At 37.3% G+C, this 16896-nt stretch overlaps 1 protein-coding gene across 4 annotated transcripts in view; it reads right to left on the minus strand.

Moving 5' to 3' along the window:
* Positions 1-16896, minus strand: part of COL4A3BP (collagen, type IV, alpha 3 (Goodpasture antigen) binding protein) — a 131707-nt gene that overhangs the window by 13150 nt on the left and 101661 nt on the right. For 3 of the 4 annotated variants that reach the window (XM_010847604.1, XM_010847601.1, XM_010847602.1), the window contains 4 exons: positions 13274-13360; positions 7942-8034; positions 7347-7424; positions 977-1072 (listed from right to left, as the gene is read on the minus strand). In XM_010847604.1, coding sequence (XP_010845906.1) covers positions 977-1072; positions 7347-7424; positions 7942-8034; positions 13274-13360 — 354 coding nt within the window. The remainder of the gene's footprint in view (positions 1-976; positions 1073-7346; positions 7425-7941; positions 8035-13273; positions 13361-16896) is intronic. The other variant, XM_010847603.1, reaches the window with a different exon arrangement.

The following is a 16896-nucleotide window of genomic DNA, read 5'->3' on the forward strand; positions in this document are numbered from 1 at the left end:
ACATATTAGTAAGACCTCATGACAGCTGGTCTTTATTTCTAAGTCAGATTGTCAGAATTATAACTAACATCCTAGTCTCTCATTTGCTTATCTCTTCTGATTTCTTAATTTGTTCCCTATTCAGGAGGACAGTAAATTCCAACATTTAATACGTATCTCACTTGTGAGAATAATTCTGGTCAAAAATCTGTACAAAACTCCTGAATATAAATGCCCTCGCCTCACCTTTGTGATAACCTTGTTTCCATTTCTCATCATAGTCCTTGATGTAAAACAATCTGTCTCAAATCTGAGATCCCTTTCAATTTTTCTCCACTATTCACCTGTACTTTTCATTCAATATTATCTGGTAGAGCTAAATAATTGCATCTTTTAAATATCAATATCCTCCTTCCAACCAAAGTTTCAGCTTGGAGGGAGTCTTATTAAATATCTCTTTATCTTTAGCATTGTGCCTTGGGCATAAAGTAATCCAAAATTCAATGATAATGTTGTTGGTTTTCAACTGAACACTCAATCTCTTGTCCCTTGCTCTTACTCTCTTACGCTTAGGGATATGGGCAAGATTAGCTAATCAATGTCCAAAAAAAAGAAGCAGTGAGAGAAAGAACAAGAAGTGAGGTACAGACCAAAAAGGGAAAAAAGTTAACACCTGGGCACAACATTCAGTATATTTAAAGAGAGAAATATCCAGAGAGTCATTAGCTAATTGTGACCTGTTCATATCAAAGCCCATTTTCTCCAAGGCCAAGGTAAAACAGAAAAATCTATGTACAGATTTATACTATGATCATAAAAAATTATGTAAAAGCTAAATCAAGAAAGCAAAGAGACATTTTATTTCTCAGTATTTAGAGCTTCTTCAATCATACGTAATAGTTTACTTAAAGGAAAACTGTAAGTGCTATCTTACTTAGATCAATAATAATAATACAGTATGACTGCAAGGGGCTGCAATTAGCCTGCAGGGAATTACCTTCATCTCCCCTTCTTCTACAACCAACTGCCAGTTGGCGTCGCCACCTACATCCTGCAATGAATAGGTCATGTGGTTCTGCACCATCTCTTCAACCTTAAAAAGAAAAACAGAACTGTAAGAATCCACGTCCAATAATCTCTAAAACAGAATGGTATTCAGTTATTTCAGTTCAGAAATGATGTTTTTAGAAAGGTAAGCAACCAAATGCACAAAGGTTAGTAGGTTTTATACAGTGTTGAAGAGTTTTAGTCCACATTCCAGATATCATATCCAGGTTAATGACAGGAAGGAGAAATGTGGGGAAAGAAGGTGCTTCACTCTACTTAACACTGGCCTAATGTCCATCAAGTGACCAAAATATGTGTTTTCTGGAAGAAAGAACTACTCCTTCCTTTCCTACAATATGTATTCTTACAGAGACGTCGTCTTAAAGCATAAAATCATGGAACATTAAGCGTAAAAGGGGCACAAAGAGACCATCTAGTCCAGTGTTTCTGTAGTTAAATACTACACAGAAAGAAAGCTTGTTTGTGTGTCAAGATTTCTCTACAAAAAGAAAATTTTTGTTATTTTATTCAATTCCTCTTTTATCATGAATATAAGCCAACTTAAAAAAATAACCAACTTCTCCATATATCTGATTCCATTTCATTATTCTACATTCTTTCTAAATTTCTAACTAAATTTCTTTTACTAAATTTAAATTGCAACCTCTACTTTTAACTATCAAATTATCCTGACACATCTTTTATAAATAGAATCAAATAGTTCTTCCTCCCAGAATCCTCAATCAGATTCATTGGTAAGATCTCATTTAAGTGTTCTCTGGAAACCCTCCTAGTATGAAACATGTTTATAAACAGAAATGAAGTGATAAACAGATTGTTTCTGAAGGAACTGGCACCTTTTCCATCTACACAAACAGTTTCTAAGTCCTATTTTCTTAACTTTTACTCATAATTTTGTTTTATAGAATATTAAAAGAAGGCAGAAAAGAATTGAAAAATATGTATATTAAGCTTCAATTTTAAGATTTATTCCTAAGTTTAACAACTTGTACATAAAGTCTATTACATTCATTAGGGAAACATAAGAACCAGGTTTACATGTATTTTGAATTAAATACATTAATGATTTGGGAGCAGAGCTCTTAAAATTAGTCACTTTGAAGATATCATTTTTCTGCATTTATATAAGGATGTTATCAATATGTTATTGTGATGTGTATACCAAGTTTCCTGGATTTCAGAAGGCATTTTTGGCTTCATAATTACTGAAAGTAGTTATGACTAAAAATGTCTCTTTAATTGGCAATGATCATCAGAAAAGTTTTTGGTAATAGTGTGTAGGCTGAAATTCTACAATCTATGTTTGTACTAAATAAATGTTACATAGTAACTTATTTCTTTATCCATAATCTTTAACGTGAAGGGTGTTGAGTTAGAGAACTGGAAGAAAATTTAAAACATGACTACTAGTCCATCTATAATTTTATAAAGCCTTAATTAGAAAACATAACTTCAAAGGCTGACTGGGAATAAAATCTTTGTGTCTCTAAAATTCTGAAATCTGCTTTGAGAGGTTCAGGATGACTAATGTAGAATTCCAAGTTACAAATACTACACACCAAAGGTATCTTATTAGAGGAAGAACAAAGCAAGTCCCAGTTAGCATGCACAAATAGAGCCTCCACAGCAGCCTGGCCTAAGGCATTAGTCTGCGGCCACACTGGGAGATTATTTTTAATCACTTTTAGATTTCAAGATCTTAGAAATCTTTAGATCCGGGTATGTACATACTTTTTCTGTAGGCTACTAGGAGTTAAGAACACCTATATTTATCATGAGATTAGAGGTAGAAAGAAATATTTCTCCCAAAGAGGCCCTACTTTAAATGGATTATTTGTTTAAGAAGAATGTTAAGGATTTTATTCTGCTAAAAAAACAAAGAGAGTTCTGTTTAAAAGAACTTTAGTGCCATTTAGCTCTTTTGTTGAAAAAATATGCAGGTAATTGTGTTTCTATTTGGGAGAGTATTCCTAAATTAGTTATTTCAAATGTCTGAAAAATGAGAAGCTGTTTTTGATTTGTCTTTTGATGCAAAAGAAACCAGATTCCACAAATATAAACTGATAGGAAGTAACTTAAGTTTGAAACAGTGTACGGTAAATGCATTTAACATCGTCTTGCTAGATAGATGAAGCAACAGAATTCCTATTATAGCTACCACTGCATCTATGGAAAAGTTTTCAGTCTTTTGTCCTCATTTACTTCCTTAAGAGGGCTTGAAAACATCCAACAGAGAAACAAACAGGATGTATTCACAGCTGTGCTCCTAGGAAATTAACAAAACTAATAAAGTACCGAATTACTATATTAGCCATGTCTTCAAAGCCTCACCAAGGAATCTTAATCCATTATGGTATATTCCTTGAAGTAATAATAGTAAGGTTACAAAGAAAGGTGACACCAGTAAAATCTCACTGTATAAATTTTATCTTAAAATATGCAGTAGCAATGTTACTACAGGGGCAGTGGCTTGGGCCTTTGTGACCACACTCATATTTCAGATATAAAGATGCTCCATTTACTGTTTCCAGTTACAACTCTATATCAAAAATAAGTGTAACGCTAGGGACCATTAATTGGATGACATGAATAAACATTTGCCCAAATTTCTACCTTATCAGGTTCAGAATCTGATATACTAGAAAATAATGTTAAATTCACCCTTAAAAACAAGAAGGGTGAATTTTACCCTAAGCGTAATTTCAGGAATTGTGTCCTTGGTTTTTTGCACCTTGAGTTGAAAATGGTAAGCTGACATAAACAGCATCTTCATAGCAAAAGAACTATGAAAAGACTGGAGATAAAACACATTTGGAGGTGATGGCACTCCAATTCTTACCTTTTCTTTCACTTCACATTTCAATCACTCAGTATGCCATTTTAGAAGGCTAGCTCTAAAGAAAATTGTCCTTTGATGGCACAACAAAAGTGTAATGAACAGAAGTCTCAGAAGGGCTCAAACAGAGTTTGAACCTCTTTTTCTTATCTATGTGAAAGGAATACAACTAAGCTTACTGTTACAGGGTCATAAAGGGATCTGCTGGACACAGTAATTTATTAATAACAAATTAACAGTATACTGTTAACCCAAAAGAAAAATGGTCAAGGATATGAATAGTCAATTCACTGAAAAATGCAAATAGTCAACGAGCAAAAATAACACTTCTAGTCTATCACATTGGCAAATATTAACTAAATTATAATATTCAGTGTCAGGAGAGGAAAACAAAACTGACCCGGGAGTGTAGCTAGTTCAACTTCTCTAATGGACAGTCTGGCAATAAGAATAAAAAAGCTTAGGCGTGTGCATGGCCTCTGTCCTAAAACTTCTTCTAGAAATATATTCTAAGAAAATAAGTGGATAAATGTACCAAGATGTATATACAAAGAAGGTGTATATACAGGGAGGCCTAGGTAGCACTATTTATTAAATAACAGAGACTAACTGAAAATAAATGTTCAATATTAGGTGGTAAATCTAACATGCATATTCATACAACAGACAAGGAGATCTAGACCTATATTTACTGATGGGAAGATGGGTCCAATTACAGGTGTTTAAAAATAAAACAAAACAAAAAATGCTAGTTTTTATACAAAACAGTATATATAGGATTATCTACATTGGTAGGAAAAAACTATTACTGAAGTATGTAATTTTACTTAATATACATATATATGAAAAAAGGATATGTATAAAAATATTAATAGTGATCTATTATTTTAGACTATGTTCTAGTTCAGCTAAATTAGCACTTATCAGCATAAAAGTAATTAGCGATTTTATTTTATATAATAAAAAAGGGAGGGGTGAAATAGAGAATTACCACAACAGTAAAGTTACTAAGGACGAAAGTGGGCAAAAGCTTTACATAGACTTTTTTTTGGCAATGGTAATTCTCATCATACATTAACCTGTAGATGTACTACCCACCCTTTGATTTTCTCTCTTTTCTTTCCAACTAAGGATGCTTTTTATTTTCCTTTGGTCTGTGAGTTGCCACCTTTACATGGTAACTGTGTTATGAAAATAAATGTGGCCAAAAAAATCCATTTGGGAATGTAATTCTTTCCTACTTTCTATATCCTTTCATTTAGAGCTACTTCATTTCCAACACCTGTCCAAAAGATTCATGTGTTACTACTAATTTCCTAGTGCTGTGCTTAGTCGTTCAGGCATGTCCAACTCTTTGTGACCCTATGGACTGTAGCCTGCTAGGCTCCTGTCCATGGGGATTCTCCAGGCAAGAGTACTGGAGTGGGTTGCCATGCACTCCTTCAGGCAGATTCTTTACCAGCTGAGCTACCAGGGAAGCCCAATTTCCTAAGAGAGTCATATATTTTATCTGAAGTTATTTTCAGGGGCAATCTCAGTTTTACCTTTAATCATCCTCTTTAAGCAGGACTATGACCATTATATATCAACAAGAACAAAGTGATCATGAGCCAGTATTTGTATGTAGATGGCATAGCCAAATTAATCAATAGTTAACTGCCAAGTCTGCTAATGACAACAAATACGTTAGCAAGACAGTAAATACTTAGAGACCTCAATGCTATTGCTCTTAATTTCCCCTTCGGGCATATAAAAGAGCAGAATAATCAAAAGCTTTAAAAACAAAACCAGATTAATCATGAGCATTGTACATCAGGAAAAAATACTAGAAAGATTTTTCTCAACTGAGTTATACAAGAAATTAGGTGAAGAAGTAAGCTACATTTGGAAGTTTTGTAAAAATCTGGGCACCTGCTCCTCGACATTTCACTTGTATCCGAAATGTTTTATATACTCTATAACTAAGGTCCAGATTTGGGTTCTGAAGCCCTAATTCTTAGGCACCTATAGACAGTTCAAATTCTTTTCTTGCTCTCATTACATTTTCTTTAATTTATAGCCTGTATATTTCTATATTTTAAAAGAAAATAGTGACCAGTAATGATGTCTTTTAAAGAGTCTGTTATTTTATTATTTCAATGCAAGGTGAAGCTTAGCAAATAAACCAGTCTCCCGGTATTATCCAGTTTGGTCACTCATTTATTGTAAAATAAAAGTCACTATTTTAAAAGCATGCATAAATGAATTAGCCGGAGGTGAGAAATACTGTAATAAATCTGGCTAAGGGTAATTTCTGATGAGAAACTGATATATCTTTCCCAAAAATGTTCGAGAAAAAAGCTACAAAAGTCAGAAAAGAAATCTGAGTCATAAACAATTTTCTTCTTTATTACATAGTTGAAAACTAATGTAAATTTTATTCATACACCTGGTTTAAACTGATTTTTAAAAATCATTTACTGGAAAACTGAGAGAAAAAAATAATTCAGATAATTTTGATTAGCTCAAAGAAATAATATGACAATGATAAAAGCTCATTTATTGAGCACTTCCTACATGCTAGGTTCCAGCTCTAACACAGTCCTAGCTAGATGACAGAAGCAAAGCACAGAGGAGTTAGAAAAGCTGTCAAATATTATGTAGGAAACCAGATTTAAACGTGGTCATTTTGAGTAGAGTTCAGGTTCTTAACATATGATGACATATCACAAACCAAATGCCATCATCATAAAAATACAAGGTTGAATGGCAAGTATGTAAAGATTAAAAAAATTTTTTTAACCTAATGCTGATGCAAAAATATCCTTCTGTTGGTACTTTTGATTTTATTATGAGGGCAGAGACGGCACGCATCCAAATCCCTATCCTAAATTCTTAAATGATGCTGATACTAAATAATTTAAAATCAATTTCCATAGATTTATCATATGGACAGGAATACTCATTTCCAAGGGTAATTTACCTAAGGAAAATACAACCAGTTCAACAAAACTTACAATGGTAATGAGACAAATTTTATTTTAAAAGTTATTTCCCTGTTGAATATATTATGAGATATTTTAAATTATATTGGAAGTGAGACTTGAAACCCACTTTGATGCTATAACATATCCTATAGACCATGTCCACAAAAGTTGCTGAATGCTGTCTGAAGAAACAGATATCACAGCATAGTTAAAAACCAGATACCTTCTACTCGCTTCAGTTCAATTTGAAATCTTTCAGGAGTACCTCCTATATGGTGAAATTCCAAGCTATTCAACAACAGAGGATACAAAGGGCACATGCATGCCTGACAGAGAAACTATTTAGCAGATAAGGAAGGCTTGTTTAATGCTTGATGTTACTATTTAAAATTCAAACCAAAACAAGTGGCCTAATCAAAAGACTTCTAGGAACTGGGAAAGCAGGCTGAAACATAGCACAGACAGACTCAAGTCCACTCTATACATTCATACAGTACCTGGGAGCTGAATCTGTGAACATCGTCAGAGGCACTGACTAGATCAATGGAAGACATGGAGGAAGAGCGACTATAGGGCTACCAGAGACAGACAAAGAAAAAACCAAGTAATCAGAACAAAGGCGCAACAGAGCATTCAGTACCAACTTCCAAACACAAGATAAAGAAAGAGAGAACAAAGCACTATATGAAACAGGCTCAGCAGCGAGGGCTGACTTCATGCACCTATTATGTGTAATGCTCCAAAATCCTTCTATAAAGAATGCAGGCTGCCAAAAATACAAAATGGTATCACTTAACCCCAGAGAAAAAAGATTTAATATTGCTGGCCACGTTTCTGGTTAACTGTTTTGGACAAGCCATTCCCTATCCCCCACCCTTCTTTTCCCTTAAATAAAAATGGAAGAACATTACAGTCAGAAGAAGATTTCTAACAGTTTTTGGAGGATGTCTATGGAAGAAAACATGTAATACCAAACAAAAAAAATCTCATTACTTAAATTCAGAAAAATGAAGAAAACTTATGTAACAGGGTAGTTTCATCAACAGTGAAGAATACAGCATATACTTTCAGTAAACTCTGGCATTAGCTTACCTTTTGGACAAATCTATGAGTCCCCACAGAAGAAAAGGCATCTCCAGATGGCATTGAAGTAGACCAATGTAACCTGACCTTTTCACTCTGCGACTAAGAAAGCACATAATTTTAAATAGGAAGGTTACAAAGTGTATTTTGCAACTTAAGAGTGGACAGTGTAACATTTAATTACTTAACAGTTTCAGTTCAGTCAGTTCAGTCGCTCATTCAGTGTGTCCGACTCTTTGCCACCCCATGAATCGCAGCACGCCAGGTCTCCCTGTCCATCACCAACTCGCGGAGTTCACTCAGACTCACGTCTATTGAGTCAGTGATGCCATCCAGCCATCTCATCCTCTGTCGTCCCCTTCTCCTCCTGCCCTCAATCTAGTATTTATAAATATTTGAATTATGAAGCTACTTCTAAAGACACAAGTCTTGCCAAATCTTGACACTTGATGTATCCTGATTTTCTTTCAGATTCCAAAGATACTAACCTTAGACCAAGGATATGGATAGCCCCTTGAATATTTCTTTTTTCAAAGGCTAAAGAAGTTTTCATTGATTCTCTTCAATTCCAACTCAACCACCATACTGATATTCAGTAGAGGAGCATTTTAAGCCAGAAGGGATGATCTGAATCATCCTGTCCAAGCACTTGTTTCAAAGATTAGAAAACCAAGGCCCAGAGGATTTAGGCAATACGTGTTGAGCTACATAGTTAGTGGCAAAACTCAAGACTAACTTGTCTTGATCTCTTGAAAAGTTCAAAACTCTTCCCCAAATAACCCAGATTAAAACAAAAGGAAAAACACAGTGAAGGGGAAAAAACTAACCAAAAAAAACCTAAACACCAAAAAAAAAAAGCACCCAAATACAAGGATGCTATTTCAGATGCTACATTTTTGGCACCCAAAATGAGAACTCACTTAGGAACTGGAAGTTTTAGAGTTCTGCATGTTAAAAAACGGGAAATGAGATCTATAAAATGAACATGAAAAGCAAACAGCCACTGTTGCAGATGACTTACCTTGGGTAGACAGATCAGTAAATGGGCACTATCAACTTAAAAACGATGCACAACATGAGAGCTGTGAGCCAAGTTTCACTTGGGGAAAATGAGGACCACAGCCTAGGAAGGAGCATGGCAGATAGCTCTGAGACACTGCTCCAAAGAGGCAGTGAGGGAAGGTCAGCATATTTATGATTTTGGTGAAGGGGGAGTATATGTAATCAAATGCATTTTTGCATATGTCAGCTAGTCACCAGTAGCAGAAATCACCATGAAGGAATTCAGTGAACTGGGCTCATAAAATCACGTCCTAAAGATATCTATCTGAAGGCCTATTCTGCCAATTTCCCCAGAGCACGGAGTGCCTCATTCCTCCTCTCCAACCTGTACTCTGTTTAGGGAGTGCTAAAGGACAGCAGTTGCAGCAGCACCTGTGATTTAATCCATATAGAGGCAGGCGGCAAGTGCCCATCTGCAGGTGACAGCATAATAGCCTTCACTGCCTTTAAAATCAAAAGGAATAAACAAGCCAATTTTTTATGCAAGTTAATTTAGGATATACAACTGACACACATGACTTATTTCTAAGATGCTTATAGTCTTGAGAATAACTAAAATTCAAGCATAAGTACCATCTAGTGGTTAAGTTCAGTTCAGTTCAGTTAGTCATATCTGGCTCTTTGCAATCCCATGGACGGCAGCACACCAGGCCTCCCAGTCCATCACCGACTGCCAGAGCTGGCTCAAATTCATGTCCATTGAGTCGGTGATGCCATCCAACCATCCCATCCTCTGTCATTCCCTTCTCCTCCTGCCTTCAGGTAGCCAAAGTATTGGAGTTTCAGCTTCAGCATCAGTCCTTCCAATGAACATTCAGGACTGATTTCCTTTAGGATGGACTGGTTGGATCTCCTTGCAGTCCAAGGGACTCACAAGAGTCTTCTTCAACACCACAGCTCAAAAGCATCAGTTCTTCAGCACTCAGCTTTCTGTATGGTTCAACTCTCACATCTGTACATGACTTCTGGATAAACCACAGCTTTGATTAGACAGACCTTGCTGGCAAAGCAATGTCTCTGCTTTTTAATATGCTATCTAGGTTGGTCATAACTTTTCTTCCAAGGAGTAAGTGTCTTTAATTTCATGGCTGCAGTCACCATCTGCAGTGATTTTGGAGCCCAAGAAAAGAAAGTCTGTCACTGTTTCCATTGGTTCCCCATCTATTTGCCATGAAATGATGTGACCAGATATCATGATCTTAGTTTTCTGAATGTTGAGTTTTAAGCCAGCTTTTTCACTCTCCTCTTTCACTTTCATCAAGAGGCTCTTTAGTTCCTCTTTCCTTTCCATCACAAGGGTGGTGTCATCTGCATACCTAAGGTTACTGATATTTCTCCCGGCAATCTTGATTCCAGCTTGTGCTTCCTCCAGCCCAGCGTTTCTCATGATGTACTCTGCATATAAGTTAAATAAGCAGGGTGACAATACACAGCCTTGACGTACTCCTTTCCCGATTTGGAATCAGTCCGTTGTTTCATGTCTAGTCCTAAGTGTTGCTTCTTGACCTGCATACAGATTTTTTAGGAGGCAGGTAAGGTGGTCTGGTAAACCCATCCCTTGAAGAATTTTCCAGTTTGCTGTGATTCACACAGTCAAAGGTTTTAGCGTAGTCAGTGAAGCAGAAGTAGATGTTTTTCTGGAACTCTCTTGCTTTTTCTATGATCAAACGGATGTTGGCAATTTGATCTCCTGTTCCTCTGCCTTTTCTAAATCCAGCTTGAACATCTGGAAGTTCTCAGTTCACATACTCTTGAAGCCTGGCTTGGATAATTTTGACCATTACTTTCCTAGCATGTGAGATGAGTGCAATTGCGCGGTAGTTTGAGCATTCTTTGGCATTGCCTTTCTTTGGGATTGGAATGAAAACGGACCTTTTCCAGTCCTGTGGCCACTGCTGAGTTTTCCAAACTTGCTGGCATATTGAGTGTAGCACTTTCACAGCATCATCTTTTAGGATTTGAAATAGCTCAACTGGAATTCCATCACTTCCACTAGCCTTGTTTGTAGTAATGCTTCCTAAGACCCACTTGAATTAGCATTCCAGGATGTCTGGTTCTAGGTGAGTGATCACACCATCATGGTTATCTGGGTGATAGAGATGTTTTTTGTATAGTTCTGTGTATTTTTGCCACCTCTTCTTAATACCTTCTGCTTCTGTTAGGTCCATACCATTTCTGTCCTTTATTGTGCCCATCCTTGCATGAAATGTTCCCTTGGTTATCTCTAACTTTCTTGAAGAGATCTCTAGTCATTCCCAATCTATAGTTTTCCTCTATTTCTTTGCACCAGTCACTTAGGAAGGCTTTCTTATCTCTCCTTGCTATTCTTTGGAACTCTGCATTCAGATGGATATAGCTTTCCTTTTCTCCTTTGCGTTTTGTGTCTCTTCTTTTCTCAGCTATTTGTAAGGCCTCCTCAGACAACTATTTTTCCTTTTTGCATTTCTTTTTCTTGGGGATGGTTTTCATCACAGCCTCCTGTACAATGTTAGGAACCTAGTGGTAATATATGGTACCATCTAGTGGTAAAACATGGTAACTGCACTGTTGCAGAATTAAGGTAAAGTGAAAAAGTGAAAGAAAGTGCTAGTTGCTCAAAAGTGTCTGACTCTTAGGGACCCCATGTACTGTAGCTCACCAGGCTCCTCCATCCATGGAATTCTCCAGACAAGAATACTGGAATGGGTAGCCACTCCCTTCTCCAGGGGATTTTCCCAACCTGGGGATTGAACCTGGGTCTCCTGCACTGCAGGCATATTCTTTACCATCTGAGTCACAGGGAAGCCTCTAAAGAAGGTGAAGACCCAAATTAATCTTGAAACTGAGTTGAAGGATTTAAGAAATACTTCCCTTCAATTTCCCAGAAGGGCTTGGTATAATTGCTGTGAATTTAATGATGATAAAACACTAAGCATGTAAAGTTTAAAAATAAAATAAAATTTAAAATTAAAAAAAAAAACAAACACTAAGCAAAGTTAAAAGTGAGGAAGTAATTATGGTGAAGGTAGTGAAAGCAATAAATGAGTTAACAATAAAAACTGAATGGTACTAACATAGAAGAAAAATAAATTCTTGGTCATCTTCCTTTCAAATTCATATAGTATTTGGTGATGAAGAGAAATTCAAAGAGACTGTTTTAACTCAGAGCAAATATATGTTTTTTTATTAATAGAATGATAATAAAATTGGATAATGATAATAGAATTATAATAAAATTGGCTGAGAGAAATATCAATAATCTCAGATATGCAGATGACACCACCCTTACGGCAGAAAGTGAAGAACTAAAGAGCCTCTTGATGAAAGTGAAAGAGGAGAGTGAAATAGCTGGCTTAAAATTCAACATTCAGAAATCTAAGATCATGGCATCCAGTCCCATCATTTCATGGCAAATAGATGGGGAAAAAATGCAAAGAGTGACAGACTTTATTTTTGGGGGGCTCCAAAATCACTGCAGATGGTGACTTCAGCCATGAAATTTAAAGAAGCTTTCTCCTTGGAAGAAAAGCTAGGACCAACCTAGACAGGATATTAAAAAGCAGAGATATTACTTTGCCAACAAAGGTCCATCTAGTTAAAGTTATAGTTTTTCCAGTAGTCATGTATGGATGTGAGAGTTGGACTATAAAGAAGGCTGAGTGCCAAAGAATTGATGCTTTAGAACTGTGGTGCTGGAGAAGACTCTTGGGAGTTCCTTGGACTGCAAGGAGATCCAACCAGGCCATCCTAAAGGAAATCAGTCCTGAATATTTATTCATTGAAGGACTGCTGCTGAAACTGAAACTCCAATACTCTGGCCACCTGATGTGAAGTGACTCATTGGAAAAGACCCTTATGCTGGGAAAGACTGAAGGCGGGAGACAAGGGGATGACAGAGGATAAGGTGATTGGATGGCATCACTGACTCAATGGACTTGAGTTTGAGTAAGCTCCAGGAGATGGTGATGGACAGGGAAGCCTGGTGTGCTGCGTCCATGGGGTCGCAAAGAGTCTGACACAACTAAATGGCTGGACTGAACTGAAAATTGGATACTTCAAAGAGAACAGGCAGAATATTTCCATTCAATTTCATGTTATTTATGCATGCTTCGTTTCAACAATTATTAGTCTTCTTTCTATTGCTTGAAAATTGATCAATGAAAAAAGTGACTTATAAAGGTTCTTCTATATTTGTAGACTCAATGTAGTTCATTTCTTAGGTTATTAGGATCATGATTTCAAATTCTATTTATATGAAATATACATCAAGGATTTAAAAAAATTTTTTAAATTTACATACCTGTTCTTCTATTTTATCTTGTCTGTCAAGAGCAGCTTCAACAGCATCAAAGAACTCCTCTTCATTAATCAAACTGTTTGGGCCTTCCTATTTAGACACATGGAGAGGGAGAAAAAAGCAGTTGATTCAAGAAAACAGAAAACAGTGATAGTCCTGGCATTAACTCTCGGAGAAAATTTAGAAGTGAGCCGTCAAACATTTTGGAACCAGTTAGTACACTAAGGTAATACACAAAGATGAACAACATATGTTCTATGCAAAACCACTAGTGTTACAATTAATTCATTCACTTGGTACTCAAATACTTACTATATATTCACCAAGACTGTGTTAGGGCAAATATAGTTAGCAGGGGGTTAATGAACTATGGCCAATATGCTCTATACAAAATCACTGGTGTTACAATTAATTCACTCATTTGGTACTCAAATACTTACTATATATTCACCAAGACTGTGTTAGGGCAGATACAGTTTAACGGGGTTGGTGAACTACATGGCCAATTCTAGTCCACTGTCTACTTTCAGAATGGCCTTTAAGCTCAGCATTTCATTTTTAAGTGGCTGAGAAACAAGAGAGTAACATTTCAAAGAATTCCTGGTGGTCCAGTGGTTAGGACTCTGCACTCTCCCTGACGAAGGTCCGAGTTCAATCTCTGGTTGGGAAAGTAAGACCCCACAAGTGGAGCGGTGCCCCCAAGCCCAAATCATGACATGGGAATTGTATGAAATTAGGGCTTTACTGGGACATAATCACGCCCATTCATTCACAGACTGTCCGTGTCGGCTTTCATGCTACAGTGGCAGAGTTGAGTACCTGTGACGTGAGTACTTGTCAGAAACCATATAGAATTGCAGGGAGGTTTTAAGTACAAAGTTGCAGAAGGTCTATAGCCGATGAAAAGTACCAACAGGGTTTCTGAAGGGGATCTTCCTAAGTAAAGACAATTACGTCATAGAGAAAAAAGTTGAACTAATGCTTGAAAGCCTGCTTAGAACAGTAAAGCAGTGGCTCCCAATCACTTGAGGAACTGCCTGGGGAACTTATTAAAATGAAAAGTCCCAGGCCCCAATTCACAGAAGTTACTTTTTAGTAGGTCTTGGGTAGAGCCAGGAATATGCATGTTAATAAGTCCTCCTAGTAGTTCTAATGCAAGTAGAACCTCAGCTGCATCACAAGATAAAAATACAAAGAATAACAGCAAAAAGGAAACAAGCAAGGTATGTACAAGCAAGGTGTCTTGCGGTGATAAAACACATTTAAGTGGACTGAACAACAAGTAGACTACAAGCGGAACAACAGCGCTATTGGGGTCCAGAGGAGGCTACCTCATGGTTCTTAATGGCATATTGAGTATTTTGAATTAAAGTTACATAAGAAATGGCCGATGCAAGAGGAACACTCTGACACTCCAATCTCCCTGAAAACAGGAAACAAATCTCATGTGAAACGTGCATTCCCTGCATCCAGAGGTTGCTTTGTTGTTGCTGTTTAGCTGCTAAGTCGTGTGACTTCCGATCGCATGGATTATAGCCCGCCAGGCTCCTTTGTCCATGGAATTTTCCAGGCAAGGATATTGGAGTACGTTGCCATTTCTTCCTCCAGGGGGCCTTTCTGACCCAGGGATCAAGCCCTGGTGGATTCTTTACTACTGAGCCACCATCCGAGGCCCTATCATCCTATCAATTCCTCAAAAATTTATTGTTTTTTTGTTGAATGAGCATAAAAGCTGAATGCTTTGGCCTCTTTTTAGGTCCCATTTCTGTGAGACTCCGCCATGCAGATGAATTAAAATTTGTTTTTCTCTTGTTAATCTGTCTCATGTCAATTTTATTATTAGTCCAGGCACAAGAACTCAAGGAGGGTAGAGGGGGGAATATTCCTCTCCCCAGCAGCTTCATATTATGGTTAAACTGAAGGCTGAAAAGGCAGGCTTGGGTTTAAGTTTCCTAAATTTTTAAATATACAAAATAAGACAAATGAACTATTGTGGGTCTGTCTGGAATCTTCCCAATTAAGACTGAAAATTCCAAGTCACCACAACTCCATTAAAAAGTCTGTAGTAACTCATCTCTACCCTGCCACAGCCTGGGGCCCCACAAGAAGAGCAGGAGGAACTGTGCTCTAGCGCTTCTGTTATTTGGCACAGGCATATCAGAAATCCTGATTCAGTGCAACAGTTCTAGAGGGTCATGAAAGTCACTTCAAAACCCCCCTGAACTTTTTAATTTAACTACAACACACATAAAAGTGCACATCTCAATGAATTACCAAAATATCTGTTTGGCACGTGGATTATTCTGAGCTAGCTAAAAACAAACAAAGGCCTGAAAGATTCAGGAAGAAATTCTGATTTTCCCCTCTCAGACAAAGTTTCTGTGCCGAGAACACAGCAATCACTAGAGAGATCTGCACGGAATGTGGGCTAGATGTTATGAGGGAAACTCAGCAGGATCTACAGACCAGAGGCTGCAGTGTGCCACATTTTCTGCGTGGCCCAGCAAACAATGGTTTACCAAACATCTGCTTTTCCCTCTTCATGTGAATTACCTTACCCGTCTTTTAAGTTCCAAACCACTATGTCCCCATCTTTTGTCTTTAGCTGAAGATGCTATTTAAGGTGAGAATTTCGGCCATTTTGGGGAGTTACTCAGTTTCCCTGGATTTTTCCCACATAGACATATCATTAAACCTTGATTTTCTCCTGTTCATCTGTCCTGTGTCAATTTAATTTTTTAGATGAGCCAGAAAAAACAAAGAAAGGTAGAGGAAGATTTATTCCTCCCTAACATAACCATCTAATGACCAGCTATATCACGAAAGAGAGTCCTGCAAGATGCCCTTTATAAAGCCAAAACATTTCAGACACTCAAATGTCAACAGAATCATTTTGGTCTCTGTTGATGTTACAAAACCATAAAATACCAAAAATCTATTCTGAACTCAAATGTTTTCTAATGATTTTTAAATTCCACTGATCATAACCACATCTATACTTTACGAAGTTCAATCTATTCAAGAGTCAGAGTCTCAGGAGTCTACCAATTGGGAACTACAGTGCTAAAAATCTGAGAAAGAACTGGAATAAATTTTCCTTTATTAAAATATTTAAGTTCTCACGGCAAAAAAAAAAATTGTAAAAATGTAAGGTGACAGATGTTGTGATCATGTTACAGCATATATGTATACTGAAAGTTGCTCAGTCATGTCCAACTCTCTGCGACCCCATGGACTATACACTCCATGGAATTCTTCAGGCCAGAATACTGGCGTAGGTAGCTTTTCCTTCTCCAGGGATCGAACCTAGGTCTCCCACACTGCAGGCAGATTCTCTACCAGCTGATCCACAAGGGAAGCCCAAGAATACTGGAGTGGGTAGCCTATCCCTTCTCCAGCGGATATTCCTGAGCCAGGAATTGAACCAGAGTCTCCTGCATTGCAGGTGGATTCTTTACCAACGGAGCTATCAATTCAGTTCAGTTCACTTGCTCAGTCATGTCCGACTCTTTGCGACCCCATGAATCACAGCACGCCAGGCCTCCCTGTCCATCACCAACTCTCGGAGTTTACCCAAACTCATGTCCATTGAGTCAGTGATGCCATCCAGCCATCTCATCCTCTGG

Source organism: Bison bison, unplaced genomic scaffold (assembly GCF_000754665.1).
Source record: "Bison bison bison isolate TAMUID 2011002044 unplaced genomic scaffold, Bison_UMD1.0 scf7180017864252, whole genome shotgun sequence".
Lineage (NCBI taxonomy): Eukaryota > Metazoa > Chordata > Mammalia > Artiodactyla > Bovidae > Bison > Bison bison.